Source organism: Lemur catta, chromosome 12 (assembly GCF_020740605.2).
Source record: "Lemur catta isolate mLemCat1 chromosome 12, mLemCat1.pri, whole genome shotgun sequence".
In the NCBI taxonomy this organism is placed as follows: domain Eukaryota; kingdom Metazoa; phylum Chordata; class Mammalia; order Primates; family Lemuridae; genus Lemur; species Lemur catta.
In genome coordinates, this window is record NC_059139.1 from 89,532,175 (window position 1) to 89,547,961 (window position 15,787).

Here is a 15,787-nt window from a genome sequence, read left to right on the forward strand (position 1 = left end):
ATTCCCAGATTTAGTGGTGTTCACACTAGTAAACTAAAGGCTAAATTTTCCGAGCATGTTTATTTCTCCTTTAGAGCAAATATGGGTAGGATGAAAACCACCCTGTGTCATACTGATATGTTAATCATTAACTGCCTTTAAAAAAAAAAACCTCAGCTAGATTAGGAGTCATGTGAAGAATGTTTCCTGCACTGTGAGAATTGTGCAAAGCTGAAACACAGAGATTTTTATATTACTTGGGAGATTTGGAAATGACCCTTTGAACTTATTTCTTGGACTTGGCAATCAATCGACAAGCGCACGATGGTGAAGAAGAGGCTGTCTTCCAGCGACACGGTGTTCCGGTTTGAGAGTCCAGGCAGCCCAAGGAAGGCCAGTGTGGAGGCCCCACACAGCTCCACGGACAGCCCCAGCTGGGTGTTTCTCAGGTGGGTACCGCCTGGGCCCGGCCATCCTGTCTGTCCCCTGGCGACCTTGGCTACCCAACCCGTGACCCTCAGAGAGCTCCTTACTCATTTCCTGAGGTAGCAATCTGCCAAGGGAGAAGCATCCTAGCCAGTGGATTGGAAGTGGGTAAGTAACAGGAAATATGATCTTCTGAGCCAACAAAACTATTATCGCTATGAAAGTGATAACTCAACTCTTGACTTACTGTCAGGTTCATAGAGAGTGAAGCCAAATAGTTGAACCAAAAATATACTTTGGTATCAAAATTACCTGGGTTGTTATTAAAATAGTAACTACTAAAATATCAAGATAATTGCCTTCTTTTTGCCTTTGTAAATTAAATATTAAAATAGTACTAGCTGTGCTCTGGTTCAAGTATTTACCGCATAGTGATTTGTGGCAGCTTTGGCCAGATTCAGAACATACCCCTTAAACATTACTGTCCGCAGCAGCATCACTCTCATAACTATATGTTCTTAAAGAAGTTTTATTTATTAACCCTTTATTCATTGTGTCTCATAATAATTCTCTAGCAACTTATAAAATGTAGAAATTAAATATAAGTGGAAATGAAAACAAAAAGTATTTCATTCAACTTGTATATAAGCTTTAATGTAACATTCATGTAAACTTTTCAGGTGAAGGCAAAAGAATAACCTGCACATGCAAACTTTACTTTTGATAGCACCATATTCAGAAAGCCAAAGGTTAAACATGATCATTTATTTTAAAAATCATTTACTCAAAAAAGTGCTTTCAATTATAGCTTTCAAAAATTACATAGAAAACAAAGAAATTCTGTTTTACTTAATGGCATTCACATATTAGAATGTCAGGTTATGAAAACAAATAATTTTGAAAAGAAATTTTAGAGACCAAGAGACTGAATGTATGCAAATTGTTGCTTAATACATCTGTTTTCAAGTTAGCTTAATTTTTTCTATCCATCATTAAAATGAATCTATCTTACTTGCATTAGTGGTTATTTGAGCAAAAGTACAATTCCATTATTCAAAATGTAAGCTCTTGCATTTTTTTATATTTTGGTGAACTTCAAGTGTCTCTTGAATCGCTTTGTCTACTTAATTCATCTCTTAAGTAGACTGTCATGCAAACTCTTCTCTGAACCTCAAGCTCTAACCAGGAAAAGTAAAATTAAATTAAAACGTATCAACAAACCAATAAATATTAAAACAAATACAAAATACATAAAGTTTAAGATGAATAAATATAATTTTTATAATTATAGATAAATAAATAAAAATAAAATAAAAACCTGCATCAACGTAAATTCAAGCCTCTTTCAAAAAGAGCCCAGATCTGTGTATCCTGCATATTTGAACATTCAACATTATATCTCTGTATTAGCATCTATAAGTGCTTTTTTAAAAAAGTGTATTGGAACCATACTAAAAACACTTGGCGTATCTCCAAATGCTCATAGTTTGAGCACTGAAGGATTTACTTAATGTATTAAAAAAGATTTGTTTAATGTATTATGTATAAAACCATTGAAAATAATTTGTAGAAGCATTCAAGCATATGTTGGTTAAGTTTTTGAGGTCAAAAATAAGACCAGGTAAACACTTCCCTTTACCTTCTACATAACTATGAAGAATTTATGTGTTTGCTTTGGTATCCCATTATCCTTTCCATGAACTAGAGCTAATAAAATATACTCACACATCAACAAACTACTTCAAATAGTCACAGATATAAGTTATGCAGTGTTTTTATTCAATCACTCAATTCAACAAAGGTTTATTGAATAACTATTATATACCAGGCTATGGGGCAGGGCAGGCACAAGAGATACAATCATGAGCGAGACAGACTTAGACCTGCTGTCACAGAGGTTATTAGTCTAATGTCGAAGATAGGCCAAAAAAATGGAAGCGTGCTGGGCCTGTAATATTCAAATCAAAGCCGAGATAGGGAAAACTAATTTAGATAGGATAGCAAGTAAAGGACTCTCTGAGAAAGTGACATTGAGGCTGAGAGGATGAAAAAGGGCCAACCATGAAAAGATTGGGAAGGAGCATGTTGAGCTGAGGTGGGAAAGAGCTGGAGTCTCCAGCAGCCTGGGGTGAGTGGCCCCCATGACATCAGAGAGAGGAGCAGATGACGAGAAACCACTGAGGGCTTAGAGCAAGCTGGGGTGATTTCCAGTGTTGTGCTCGTTAGAGCAATGCTACCTCTTGCCAGTGGCCCTGGTGCGCTTGTGCAAGAGTGTTTTAAGGTACCTACCTAGGAGAGGAATTGCTCAATATAAATTATGAACGTGATTAACTTCCCCTGTTAATGTCAGGTTGTGTTTCAAAGTTCTGAGCCATTTACCACTAGCAGTTATTCTGCTGCCTCGACAACCTTGGAATTGTCTGACTTTAAATTCTTCCAATCTGGAAGGTGTGAAACGGCATGTCAATGTGGTTTTTATATGCATTAAGCTAACAGGAGGAGCATCTTTTCAACATGTTTACTGGTCATTCTTGTTTCTTCTGTAAAATGCCTGCTTATGAATTTATAGCCCTTTGGGGGAGGGAGATCACTATCTTTTTCTTCTTTTGAGATAGTTTTTCTAAAATATTCCAGACACTGATCTTTTGTTAGTTACAAGTGTTGCAAATGTTTTATTCCAGCATATGGCTTGTCAGGTTACATGCTCTATTATGTCCGAGTTCTTCTTTTAAATTATCAATTTATTAATTATTTTCTTAATGATTTGTGCTTTCTGTGACTTGAAAACCTTCCCTATTCTGAGGTCATATGAATGTTCTTATCTATTTTCTTCTAAAAGTACGTTTTCCTTTCAAACTAGGGTTCTTTATGTGTTTAGAATTTATTTCCATTCCTGGTGTGAATCAGGACATCATTCAAATTTTTTATATAGATAATAAATCGTCCCATATTGTGTACTGAATAGTCGGTCCTTTCCTCACAAAGCTGTAATGCCGGCTTTGTCATATGTCACTGTCTTCGTTACTACTGCTTTACAATGAAAAATCTGGTATGACAATACTCCTTATGTAGTTAGAGGTGTTTGACTACTCTGGACCTTTTTTTCTTCCATTTAAATTTTAGAATCAGGTCCTTGAGTAAAAAGTTTTTTTTAACTGAACTTGCATTGAATCTATTGCTCAATTTGAGGAAATTTGACATCTTTGTGGGGTTAAAAAACCCATTCATAAACATGGTATGTTTCTCCGTTTATTTAGGTCTTTAATGTCTTTTGATAAAATTTTAGAGTATTCTACACAAAAATCTTACACATTATTTGTTAGATTTATTGCTAGGTACTTTACACTTTTCCTATTGTAAATATATTTTTTTTTCCTTTTTTTGTATATATTCATGGGGTATAAGTGCAATTTTGCTACATTGATATTAATTTATTGCATAGTGGTGAAGTCAGAGCCTTCAGTGCATCCATCACTGGAGCAATCACATTGTAGTCACCAAGCACCTCCCATCATCCACCCCCCCCCCCCCGACCCCTCCGAGTCTCCATTGTCCATCATTCCACACTCTGCTTCCATGTGTACACATTATTTAGCTCCCACTTGTCAGGAGAACAGGCTGTATTTGTCTTTCTATGTCTGAATTTTTTCATTTAAGATAATGGCCTCCATTCCATCCATGTTGCTACTTGATTTCCAATGAATGTTATTTCCCTATGTGTACATAAGTGTTGATCAATTAGATCCAATTTAATGGTGAGTACCTGTGGTGTTTGTTCTTCCATTCTTGAGATACATCCCTTAGAAGAATGGTCTCCAGTCCCATCCAGGTTAGTACAAGAGGTATTAGGTTCACCATTTTTTTTTATGGCTGAGTAGTATTGCATGGTATACATATACCACATTTTATTAATCCACTCATGGACTGATGGGCACTTGAGTTGTTTCCACATCTTTGCAATTGTGAATTGTGCTGCTATAAACATTTGAGTGCAGGTACCTTTTTAATAGAATGTCTTCTTTTCTTCTGGGTAAATATCCAGTGGTGAATTGCTGGATCAAATGATAGGTCTACTTTTAGTTCTTTGAGGAATCGCCATACTACTTTCCATAGAGGTTGTACTATTAATAGTTTGTAGTCCCACCAGCAGGGTATGAGTGTTCCTATCTCTCCATATCCATGCCAATATTTGTTGTTTGGGGACTTTTTGATAAAAGCCATTCTCACTGGAGTTAAGTGATATCTCATTGTGGTTTTGATTTGCATTTCCCTGATGATTAGAGATGTTGAGCATTTTTTCATATGTTTCTTGGCAATTAGTCTGTCTTCTTTTGAAAAGTTTCTGTTCATGTCTATTGCCCACTTTTTAATTGGGGTTGTTCGATTTTTTTCTTGCTGATTTGCTTGAGTTCTTTACAGATTCTAGTTATCAGCCCTTTATTAGATATATAGCATGAAAATATTTTCTCCCATTCTGTAGGTTGTCTATTTGCTCTAATGATTGTTCTCTCAGCTGTGCAGAAGCTTTTTAATTGGATCAGGTCCCATTTATTTATTTTTGTTGTTGCTGTGATTGTTTTGGGGGGTCCTCTTCATAAATTCTTTGCTTAGGCCAATGTCTATAAGAGTTTTTCTAACATTTTCTTCTAGAACTCTTATGGTTTAATGCCTTAGTTTTATGTCTGTTATCCACCATAAGTTGATTTTTGTGAGAGTTGAGAGGTGCGGATCTTGTTTCAGCCTTCTACATGTGGCTATCCAATTTTACCAGCACCATTTATTGAATAGGGACTCTTTTCCCCAGTGTATGTTTTTGTTTGCTTCGTCAAAGATCAGATGGCTATATGAGGATGGTTTGATATCTGGGTTCTCTCTTCTGATCCATTGATCTATGTTTCTCTTCTTGAGTCACTTTTTAAATAAAATTTTAAGACCTCATGGAAATCTATTTTGGATGAATTCAACTTAAAGTCCCCACTTTCATTAAAACTTTTTTTTTTTTTTTGGAGACAGAGTCTCACTCTGTTGCCCGGGCTAGAGTGTCGTGGCATCAGCCCAGCTCACAGCAACCTCAAACTCCTGGGCTCAAGTGATCTTCCTGCCTCAGCCTCCTGAATAGCTGGGACTACAGGCATGCACCACCATGCCCGGCTAATTTTTTCTATATATATTTTTAGTTGTCCATATATTTTTTTTCTATTTTTAGTAGAGACAGGGTCCTGCTCTTGCTCAGGCTGGTCTCAAACTCCTGAGCTCAAACGATACACCCACCTCGGCCTCCCAGAGTGCTAGGATTACAGGCGTGAGCCACCACGCCCAGCCAAAACTTTTTTATTTTTTGACAGATAAAAATATCAATCCTGTTTATTTATATCCCTTCATCTTTATTTTTTTTATTATTTGTTTAGCCTTTGTGTTTAACAAAAACAAAACCAGGCAAGTGTAATTGAGTTGAAGGTTCTAGGAGTTGCTTCCTGTGTAACTGTGTAGAAGATCTAGCCTGGAGCTACATGAGGGCAAATTGGGAAGCCCTGCCAAGAATCACGTAACTGATGAATGAATTCTTATATATAGCCAAGCAGTAAAAATAATCATCTTTTCTATTTGCACAGTGGCTTGCTCATGGGAACTTTTTACAGGCATTACCTTATAAATCACAGTGGCCTTTCACTATGGTAGATGGATTAAAGTTATTCTCTACATTGATTAGATGAAGAAAGCAAGTAACAGAAAAAGAAAAGTTTTCTGTTATCCCTGTATGGTAAAATTAGTTCAGATAGTAAATGCATAACCAGATACATGACCAAAATGGCATTGTCCAACTTCATGGACCAATTTCTTCACCTGGCTTGCCTTCAAATTATCTGGGCTATTTCCAAAAATCAACACCACTTTCAAGGGTCATTTAATTCTGTTTCTTTATCTCACCCAGGTGATTTTTAAAGCCTCAGAGGGGACAGTGGTTTCAAAAGTGGGCCTGGGACTCTTTGAAAGAGAAGGTTAAAGAGGCTTACCTGGGATTCCCAGTTCTACACTGACTCATGATGTGATTCCGAGAGATTCAGTTAAACTTGTCTGTAAAAAGACAACAGTTATTTGCTCCATGTGCCTTTGAGGAGTGGTAAAGAAACCAGGATAATGGATAACTTTATTGAACAGTTACAGAATGCTTTCTATAACCTCCGTATGAGGATGCTTTGCATAGGGAGGACCACCTGGTGCACAGCTGGTTTTGTCACCTTACTAACTGCGTTCTCGCTGTGCCTTACTTTCTTCAACTGAAAAATAGGAATAATCAGGGGATTGTAATAAATGAGATCATATATAGAGCGCTTGGCACACAGCAATGTTCTAACGCTAGCTGTGGTGTTGTTGTAGGACAGTGAGAGAGATCCCCAGAGCAAGGATGGCATATTTACTTACCACCTAGAGCTCCTAGAGGCTATGCATACATCCTTTCCTCTCTATCCCTGACACCTAGCACATAGAAGAAACCCACATTTGAGAAGAGGTTTTTGTTAAATAAACAAATGGCTGAAGACCCAGCTCTACTTCCAGGGGCTAAAATTTCTGTTGGTGACTGACACAGACCCAAGCTAACACAGAAGTCAAACAATGCACATGAACTTTGAAAATTAAATTGTTAGCCTACCTCTTCAAACTATAATTTCCCAGAGCATGTTTCCTGTTCGTCCTCATGTTGCAACACTTAGATCTCAAAATAAACTGCACATTTCAAATGTGTAGAGCAATAAAATAAACATTCCCTAATATAAAAAACTAACAGCTGCCAAAGTTTTTATTTTAGTCCTTCTAATAGCCCCACAGGGGCCAAATAATGTGCCATGAACAGACCTCACTCCAAACATGCTCCAGCGTGGAGGGGAAATAAACCTGGAAGCAGGAAAGGTGAAGTAGTACAAGTGTATCCATTGCTCTCCCAGGGCTGTTATTTAGCCTCTAAGGAGAACACTCTGGATCCTGGTCAGCTTCCCCAAGTCTCGTCTCTCACCTCTCTCTATGCCCCAGGAAGTCCACACTCCATGCATGTGCACTAATTCAGGGTCTTCGCACCGTCTTCTTTGCCTCCAGCACTCTGGCAGAGTAAATTCTGAGCTGTCCTTCAAAACTGGACCAGGTATCGCTACCTTCAGGAAACCTACCCTCGCACAAGTCTCCCTTTTTCTGTGCTCACATTACGCCTTTTGGTTACTTCTAGTATAGCATTCATCACACAGTAAACTCTACTTGCTGTTATGTTTGCCTCCTTCCTCACTGGTCTGCCTTTTGTTTCTAACCAATCACTCAGCACAGTTCTTGGCACAAAGTAGACCACGATAAATGTTACATTGGTAAACAAATATGGGGGAGCTGAGGGATGAATGAGTCCCCTGAGTCAACAAGAAAGGCTGAGCCTTGCTCGGGGTGCTGCTGACTTCACCCCAGCGAGGCTGAAGCTCAGCAGAACATTGAGGACACACAAGTCATTAACGTGCACAATGCAGGGAGAACAGCTAGTGGCAAAGCCAATGGCACCTCAGACCTTCTGACTCATAATCCAGGACCTTTTCACTGCTCCCCAGGGACAGTATGAGATCTGAATTGGTATTTGACTCTGTGTGGTCCCAAATATTTTATCCTTGCAACTGGGTAAAGAGAAGGAAAACTTACACAACAAAAAGGCTACAAGGAGCAATATAGGCTGAAATTTCTAACTCCATTAATTTAAATGTATATTTAATTTTAGCTTAATTTCACATTGAATTAAGTTTTAAAACAAATTTAATTACTGTAAAATTGAATTAAACTACATATGCAAGAGATAAGCATTTACTTTAAGAAAACATCGTTTATTTATTAAATTAAAAAATTTATTAAATTTTACTTATATTTATTTCATTTAATAAATAATCCATCACGCATGCCACACAACTTTCATATTAATATTTTCATGCATCCGCTCTTGTTTTCCCTCTGCCTGGAATAACAGTCTCCTCAAATAATATTTAATCAACAAGTATGTATTGTGTAATGAGGCACTAGAGAGCCAGAGGTGAAAAACGCAAGTGTGGCCGGAGTTCTTACGCTGGCTGCCATCAGAGGAAGACAGCCGTTAAAGAGGGTTCTGAGTGTCTTGGCCAGGCACAGTGGCTCACGCCTGTAATCCTAGCACTCTGGGAGGCCGAGGCGGGTGGATTGTTTGAGCTCAGGAGTTCGAGACCAGCCTGAGCAAGAGCGAGACCCCGTCTCTACTAAAAATAGAAAGAAATTATATGGACAGCTAAAAGTATATATAGAAAAATTAGCTGGGCATGGTGGCGCATGTCTGTAGTTCCAGCTACTCGGGAGGCTGAGACAGGAGGATTGCTTGAGCCCAGGAGTTTGAGGTTGCTGTGAGCTAGGCTGACGCCACAGCACTCTAGCCTGGGGAACAGAGTGAGACTCTGTCTCAGAAAAAAAAAAGAGGGTTCTGAGTGTCTTGCATTTGGGGGTACAGAGCAGAAGGCAGATGGAGCCAGGGGGGCAAAGCAGTCCCAGAAGAAATGAAGCAGAAGATGGGATCTGAACGTTAGGCAAAGGGGGTGACTGAAAGAGAGGAAGAAGAAAAAGAAGAATCCCTCATTGAAGAAATAGCATCTGCTATTCTCTGTGGAGGAGAAAAAGCATTTCTAGGTGCTGAAAGGATGCTGGATCTCTGGGGCAGAGAGAGGGAGGGGGCTCAGAGGAAATGAAGGAGACCAGGCACACTTTCCTCAAAGAGTAAATATGAAACTCCAAAGCTTAATCATGTCCCAAGCTATAAACAAAACAAAACACTCTCTAGAAATAATATCATCCTATTTGTTTTCTTTTCAGAGGTTGTATCCAGTTGATGTAGAAGCTAAGTTAGCAATGACTCTTGCAACATGCTGTACTTTGAGAACAAAAAACACTCATTTCTCATATGTAGCTGTGCAGCATGTGTCTACCCAAGCTCTGCCCACTGACCCTCACGTGATTCCATACTGCTCAACATTCAAAGGCAAATACAAATTCCAAGTCAGTTGCTGACATGGGCATGAAATCACCAAGGAAGCACGTTCCAAACTGAGTAAGAATGGCTGACAAAAAGCTGTATGAGCTGTCAATTGCTTTGCAGCACATAATGCCAAATCTTAGCCTCTTAAACAGTAAGTATTTATTATCTCACACAGTATCTGTAGATTCTGAATTTGGGAGCAAATTAGCTAGGTAGCTCTGGCTTAGGGACTCTCCTGAGGTTGCAGTCAAACACCAGCTAAGGCTGCAGTCTTCCAGAGGTTTGGCTGGGGCTAGAGGATGTGTTTCTAAGGTGACTCACTCACACCCCTGGTGGGTTAGTGCTGGTTGTCTGCGGGAGGCCCCAGTTCCTCCCCATTTGAATACAGGGCTGCTTGAGTGTCCTCCCAACATGGCAGCTGGCTTCCCCCAGAGCAAGCAACTCATGAGACAGCAATGTGAAAGCCACAGTGTCTTTTATGACCTAGTCTCAGAAGTCATACCCCATCATTTCTGCAGTATCTTTTGGGTACACAGGTCAGCCCTGTGTATTCAATGTGGACAGGAAAATTCAAGGCTGAGAATACCAAGGGGGGCGGGGAATGATTGGGGACCATCTTGGAGGCTAGCCACCACAAAAGCTACTGAATATTTCTAATCTGAAAGGTGGTATCTGGCAACAGGTGTTAGCCTTGGAGCTACTCAGATCTGTATTTGAGTCACAACTCTGCCACTTACTATGTCACCTTAGCCCAGTTTCTACCTAATCGTTCTAAGCTCCATTTTCTCGTTTGTAAGATGGGGCAAATAACACTTACCTTGCTGGACTATTTTGAGGATTAAGTATGGATAATTACGGTAGCCGGCAAGTAGGAGGCACTGAAGAATTGCTATTATAGCTACAAGGTAAGTGAATTGTTGCTATAGAAACACAGTCAGTAGTCATTATCCACACAACCCCATGTCAAATTCTAAGGTTTTTTTTTTCCCATTTGTTTTATCATCACCACATATTCTCTTATAACATAGTGAGAGCCAAACACAGGGGGAAGAAAAGGTACATGAAGCTAATAAAGAAATTATTTACTTTTATGTATTTGAATTCATGTAGAAACCATAAGGATTTTAAGAGCCAAACTTGAAGTCAAACAGCTGTGAAGCTATTTCAGTTCTTTCACATGGCTGAGGTTCATATTATAATACGATGAACTTACAGAAACACAGAAATAAGACAGGAAGGGAAAAAACACCAATACTGAGCTAAATGGGTTATTCAAAATTATAGCTCCTCTGAGAAAAACAAAATACATTATCTCCAAACAAAATAAAAAAGACAAGCTCAAATGGTCTAGTTCTGTCTCACATCAAAATGAAACATTTTTCCAACGTTGCTACTGGTTTAAAAGGTTAAACAATGTTCTATTCTCAGGAATTTGAGAGTTTGTGCTTTGGCTTGATTTTAAATGTCTCTGACCTTAGTTTCTTCCCTGGTAAAATAACAATAAAAACACGAGAAGAGAGTTCTTCATCTGCATACTCAAAATATTAGTTCTCCAACTTCGTATGCTAAGAGCGTAAGTGGAAAGAGCCCAGCCCTGGCTCTGGCAGGCTTTTGTTTCCTGGAGCAAATCGCTAACTCTCTTTTGCCTCATCTCGCCAATGAAGAGATCCATTGTGAACAGGATTTTTCCAGACAATGGAGAAAGAAAAACGAAAGGAAAAAAAAATCAAATGAGATGATATTTTTATGTATATAAAAAAATTTTAAAGTATAAGTTCCTTCTGGGAGAAAAAACTGAAGAATTCTTTTCAGGGATTACTACATTCTTATGATGTTTTTAAAGATTTTATTTAGTCACTGTCTGAAGTGGTGGATTTGCCATGAACCTAATGGAGCTGAAACTTCAGAGTCTATCACTTGAATGAGCCTCTTCTAATTCAATACTCATTGTTTACACCTAATTTTCTATTTTTTTCCTAAAGAAGTCCCCCATATGGTATAAGTTTCAGGCCTTACAAAACTGAATCTGCCCCAGTTGCTGTTGTTAAAGATGCATTTTTTAACAAAGACTAATTTTCTAAATATTATAATTAGGATTTTATACCAGCAAATGGGATATTATTTACTAACAAGTAGTTTAACAAACCTATATAAGAAGCTATTATTATGGTATAAAAGGATGTTTCCAAAATGATTGGTTCCTGGAAAATGTGGAAATGAAATTTATCCCCTACACAGACATAACCTTTTTTTGGAACATTCATATTATTATTATATAAGCCATATAATTCAGCACAACAGATTATATAACATTTTAATGTAGAATTTTATCTTAGACTAAACCATAGATAAAGGTGATAAGATCTTTATTTTCCTTCTGAAAAGAGAAAAAACCACTGAATATTATTTATCCACACTATTGTATTCTATATTTGGGGGGTTTTGAAGAACTAGAGCTTCCAGAAATCCAAAAGTTACTCTACTGGCAGTAATTCCTGTTTGAATTGAGAAGTGGCATAAAATAGTTAAGAGAACCCAGTGCTCAGTCCGTCTGGGTTCCAATCTCATCTAAGTCGCTCAGCACGTCTGCACTTTAGTTTGCCTCCTTTCAAAGGAGGAGTGAAAGTTCGCCCCTCACACAGTTGTTATAACGATTAAATCACTGCATTTGCGATGTGCTTAGAAAACTGCCTAGCGTATATAAGCGCTATGTAAGTATTACAGAAAATACCTTTGGCAGATTTGTAACTTAGACTGTCATCTCACAAATTGCTTCATCAACCTGGGTAATGACTGAAAACTTCCGTCCCACTGTCATTCTCCTGTTAGTAAGGATATCTTGCTTCTAGATCACCTACTAAATTGCCAATTTTTACTGGAAAAGACTATATTATTCATTTTTATATCTTCCTAAGGTATTATTTAGTCTTCTCTCCTTAGTAAGATTCCTGAAATGATTTTGGGGGGATTGCAAGTGAATATGGGAATAACTAAAGTAGAAAGCTGTGTGGCTTAACTTGAAGTAAATGTTTCACAGCATAAGATGATTATGTGTTGTTTCAAATGGTGTTTTAATATTTTCTAAATTGTCCACATTGGGAAATATAATTATGCCAATTACTGACCAAGGGTTTTACTCCTGATGATGAATACAGTGGCAAAATTTTATTTAGGCTGAGTTGTTTAAATAAAAATTGTAGAAAGGACTTTTTCCATTATGTATTAATAAGCATATCTCTATCGGAAGGTGACTCCTCATTTATTGTTCTACCTGCCATGTAGGAGCAGGCTGAACTGAGATGATTTGACTTTGAACTTTCACCAGTGTCTGGGTTTATAATAATAAAACCAAGTGTGTTTTATTGTGGCCCTAACCTGCTTCTGTACCTATGAACACCAAATGATTGGGACATGACCATGAAAGTTCTGAGGTGATGCTGTAAAGCATGGTAAATATTTAACTGAAATACCAGTGATCTTTCTTAAAGTCTTATATCTAATAGACGGGGGAGGAGTTGTGTTTGTTATTTTCCATGTAGTTATATAAATGGCCATTAATTAATGATAAATAATAAGCATACATCATGATGAAATGTTTGGTTATGCTGAACCCAGAGTTTTGGGGGGCTTTCTTTAGAACCCCAAAGAGCAATAGCATTGTTTATTTCTGAAATCAAAAGAAAGAAAATCATTCTGTTGTGTGCCTATTAGTTTTTTTGATGGTGCCAGAAGGCTATATAACCATAAGCAAAGTAATTTCAGCAGCCTTTTAGAAATTCATAAATTAGGCACAGAGTGATAACTTTAATTTTGTTAAGCAATTCTTGACTAGGTCCAGCCCCAGTTCTACAATCTCTTAATAAAAATGACATTAAGCTAAAGTTCATTAGATATCTCCTCCTAAGCCCTAGTCACAAATTAGTTAATTCAGGCTTCACAATAACCTTATGAAATAGGAACCATTATTACCACATTTTCTAGGTAGAAAACTGAGGCTTGGAAAGATTAAGTACCTAATTCCCATAATAAAAGGGTTGGACTCAATATTAACACCCTAAATCCCATGCCCTTTCCACCTCACTACACTGCAACTCCTCCCACCTTTAACTTCCTTGCGCTGTGGAGTAACAGAATCGGGCTACATGATGTAGACCACCTACCATAGTGGGGTGATTAAAATCTGACACAAGAGTTAGATATGGTGCCAAAAGCATGAGTGACAAAAGAAATAATGAATGAATTGGATTTCATCAAAATAAAATATAGACACAATCAAGAAAGTGAAAGACAAAATACAGAATGGAAGAAAACACTTGCAAATCACGTATCTTATAAAGGTCTAGTATCCAGAATATATATAAAGAATTCTTTCAATTCAATAATAAAAAGTCAACACATTCAATAATGGGCAAAGAATTTGAATAATTTTTCACCAAAGAAGTTACACAAGTGGGTGTTAAGATGCAATAGGGTACTCAACATCATTAGTCATTAAGAAAATGAAAATGAAAATCACAATGAGATATCACTTCACACCACTAGAATGGCTATACATGAAAAGACAAAATAACCAGTGTTTGTGAGCATGTAGAGAAGCTGGAAGCCTCATATATTGTTAGTGGGAATGTAAAATGGTGCAAGAACTTTGGAAGACTGTTGGGCAGTTCCTTGAAAAGTCTACTATAGAGTTACCATATGACCTAGCAAGTCCACGCCTAAGTATGTACCCAAGAGAATTAACTGAAGCATATGTCCACACAAAAACTTATACATGATTATTTTTCAATTATACCTCAATAAAGCTGGACTAAGACCTGTCCAATAATAATGCTTGTAAATAGATATTCATGGCAGTATTATTCATAATATCCAAAAAATGGAAACAACCCAAATGTCATCTACTGGGTGTATAAATAAAATGTGGTTTATCCGTAGGCTGGAATGTTACTTGGCCATAAAAAGGAATGAAGTACTGTTAAATGCTACAACATATGTTATAAAAGCTAGTCACAAAAGTCCATTTATACAAAGAATAGGCAAATCTACAGAGACAGAAAGTAGATTAGTAGTTCCCAGGGGCTGGGGGAAAGGGACAAGGGGAACTGACTACTAATGGGTACAGGGTTTTGGGGGGGAGGGTGATGGACATGGCCTAGAATTAGATAGTGGTGATAGTTGCACAGTTCTGTTTAGCGACACTAAAACCACTGAATTGTACCCTTTGAAAGGGTGGATTTCATAGTATATAAATTATATCTCAATAAAGCTGTTTTTTTTAAAGCTAATGAGAGATTCTTAAAAGCCATTTCTTTTTTGAAAGTTCATATTCTGTAAGTACAAAGTGTGAATAACTTCTCCATGACTGATAAATTGGCTTTCTGATTTTCAAAAACATGGACACATTTTCATTAAACTAGATCTTCTCAATCAGTATTTTATTTATTTGACATTTAACTTTTCACAAACACTTCCCTTCCATCTTTTCACTGAAATTGTGTAGTGTTACAGTAGGGACGTATGAGGTTGAGTACAGTAAGAAGAGGAGTCATATCAGGATTTGCCAAGACCACCCCACTCTCAGAGATTCAGTGGAAGGACTCATGAACTCAGCATACAGCTGTACTCGTGGCTAAGGTTTGTTAGAGCGACCCAGTAAGCTGAATCATAAGGGAAAAAGACACAGGTGGAGGATGCAAGAATCCACGTCCAGGCTTTCTTAGGCTCTCTCCCTCCGTGAAGGGTCACAGACAGCACACCCTTTCCCCAGCCACAAAAATGTAGCAACATGTGTGCAATGTTTCTGCCCAGTGAATCCCATTAAAGACTCAGGACTCAAGAGTTTTCTTGGAGGCTGGTGACACAAGCATCCTCTGCCTAACACATCCCACAAATTCAAACTTCTAGAAGGAAAGCAGTAGTATAAATCATATTATTTGCATAGTCTATCTAGGCTAAATAAGGGGGCAAGGATCTGTTTGCTGTCCTAGCTTTTTTGGCATTGGTAACTACAGTAAATCAACTAGAACACATTTGAAAAATAAAGTAGAAAGTCATCTTTTTTTCCCAGAACGATAAATTGCTGTTGCATAAGAATTAATTAACTTTTGACCAGTTAGTTACAAAATATATAATTCTAATTCAAGGCTCAAAGTGCATACAAGAAAATAGTTAATGACTCAGTGGCCACTTGGAATTTCTTAGAGATTCTACCTTTTCTGCCTTTTCCATTTCTTCTCCCCTCCCTCTTTTTCCCTTTCCTACTTTCACTCATTAACTTCCTTCCCTTTGTTTCCCCGGTTCCATCACAACCATCTCCCCAAACAATTATAAACTGACTGTAATTTTAAAGGATTTGAATAAATG

The 15,787-nt window shown here is 37.7% G+C and overlaps 1 protein-coding gene across 1 annotated transcript in view; it reads left to right on the forward strand.

Moving 5' to 3' along the window:
* Positions 1–210: 210 nt before the first annotated feature.
* The window catches only part of GRAMD2B (GRAM domain containing 2B), a 102,467-nt gene continuing 86,890 nt past the window's right edge, over positions 211–15,787 (forward strand). The window contains exon 1 of the mRNA XM_045565757.1: positions 211–428. Coding sequence (XP_045421713.1) covers positions 304–428 — 125 coding nt within the window. The 5' untranslated portion in view covers positions 211–303. The remainder of the gene's footprint in view (positions 429–15,787) is intronic.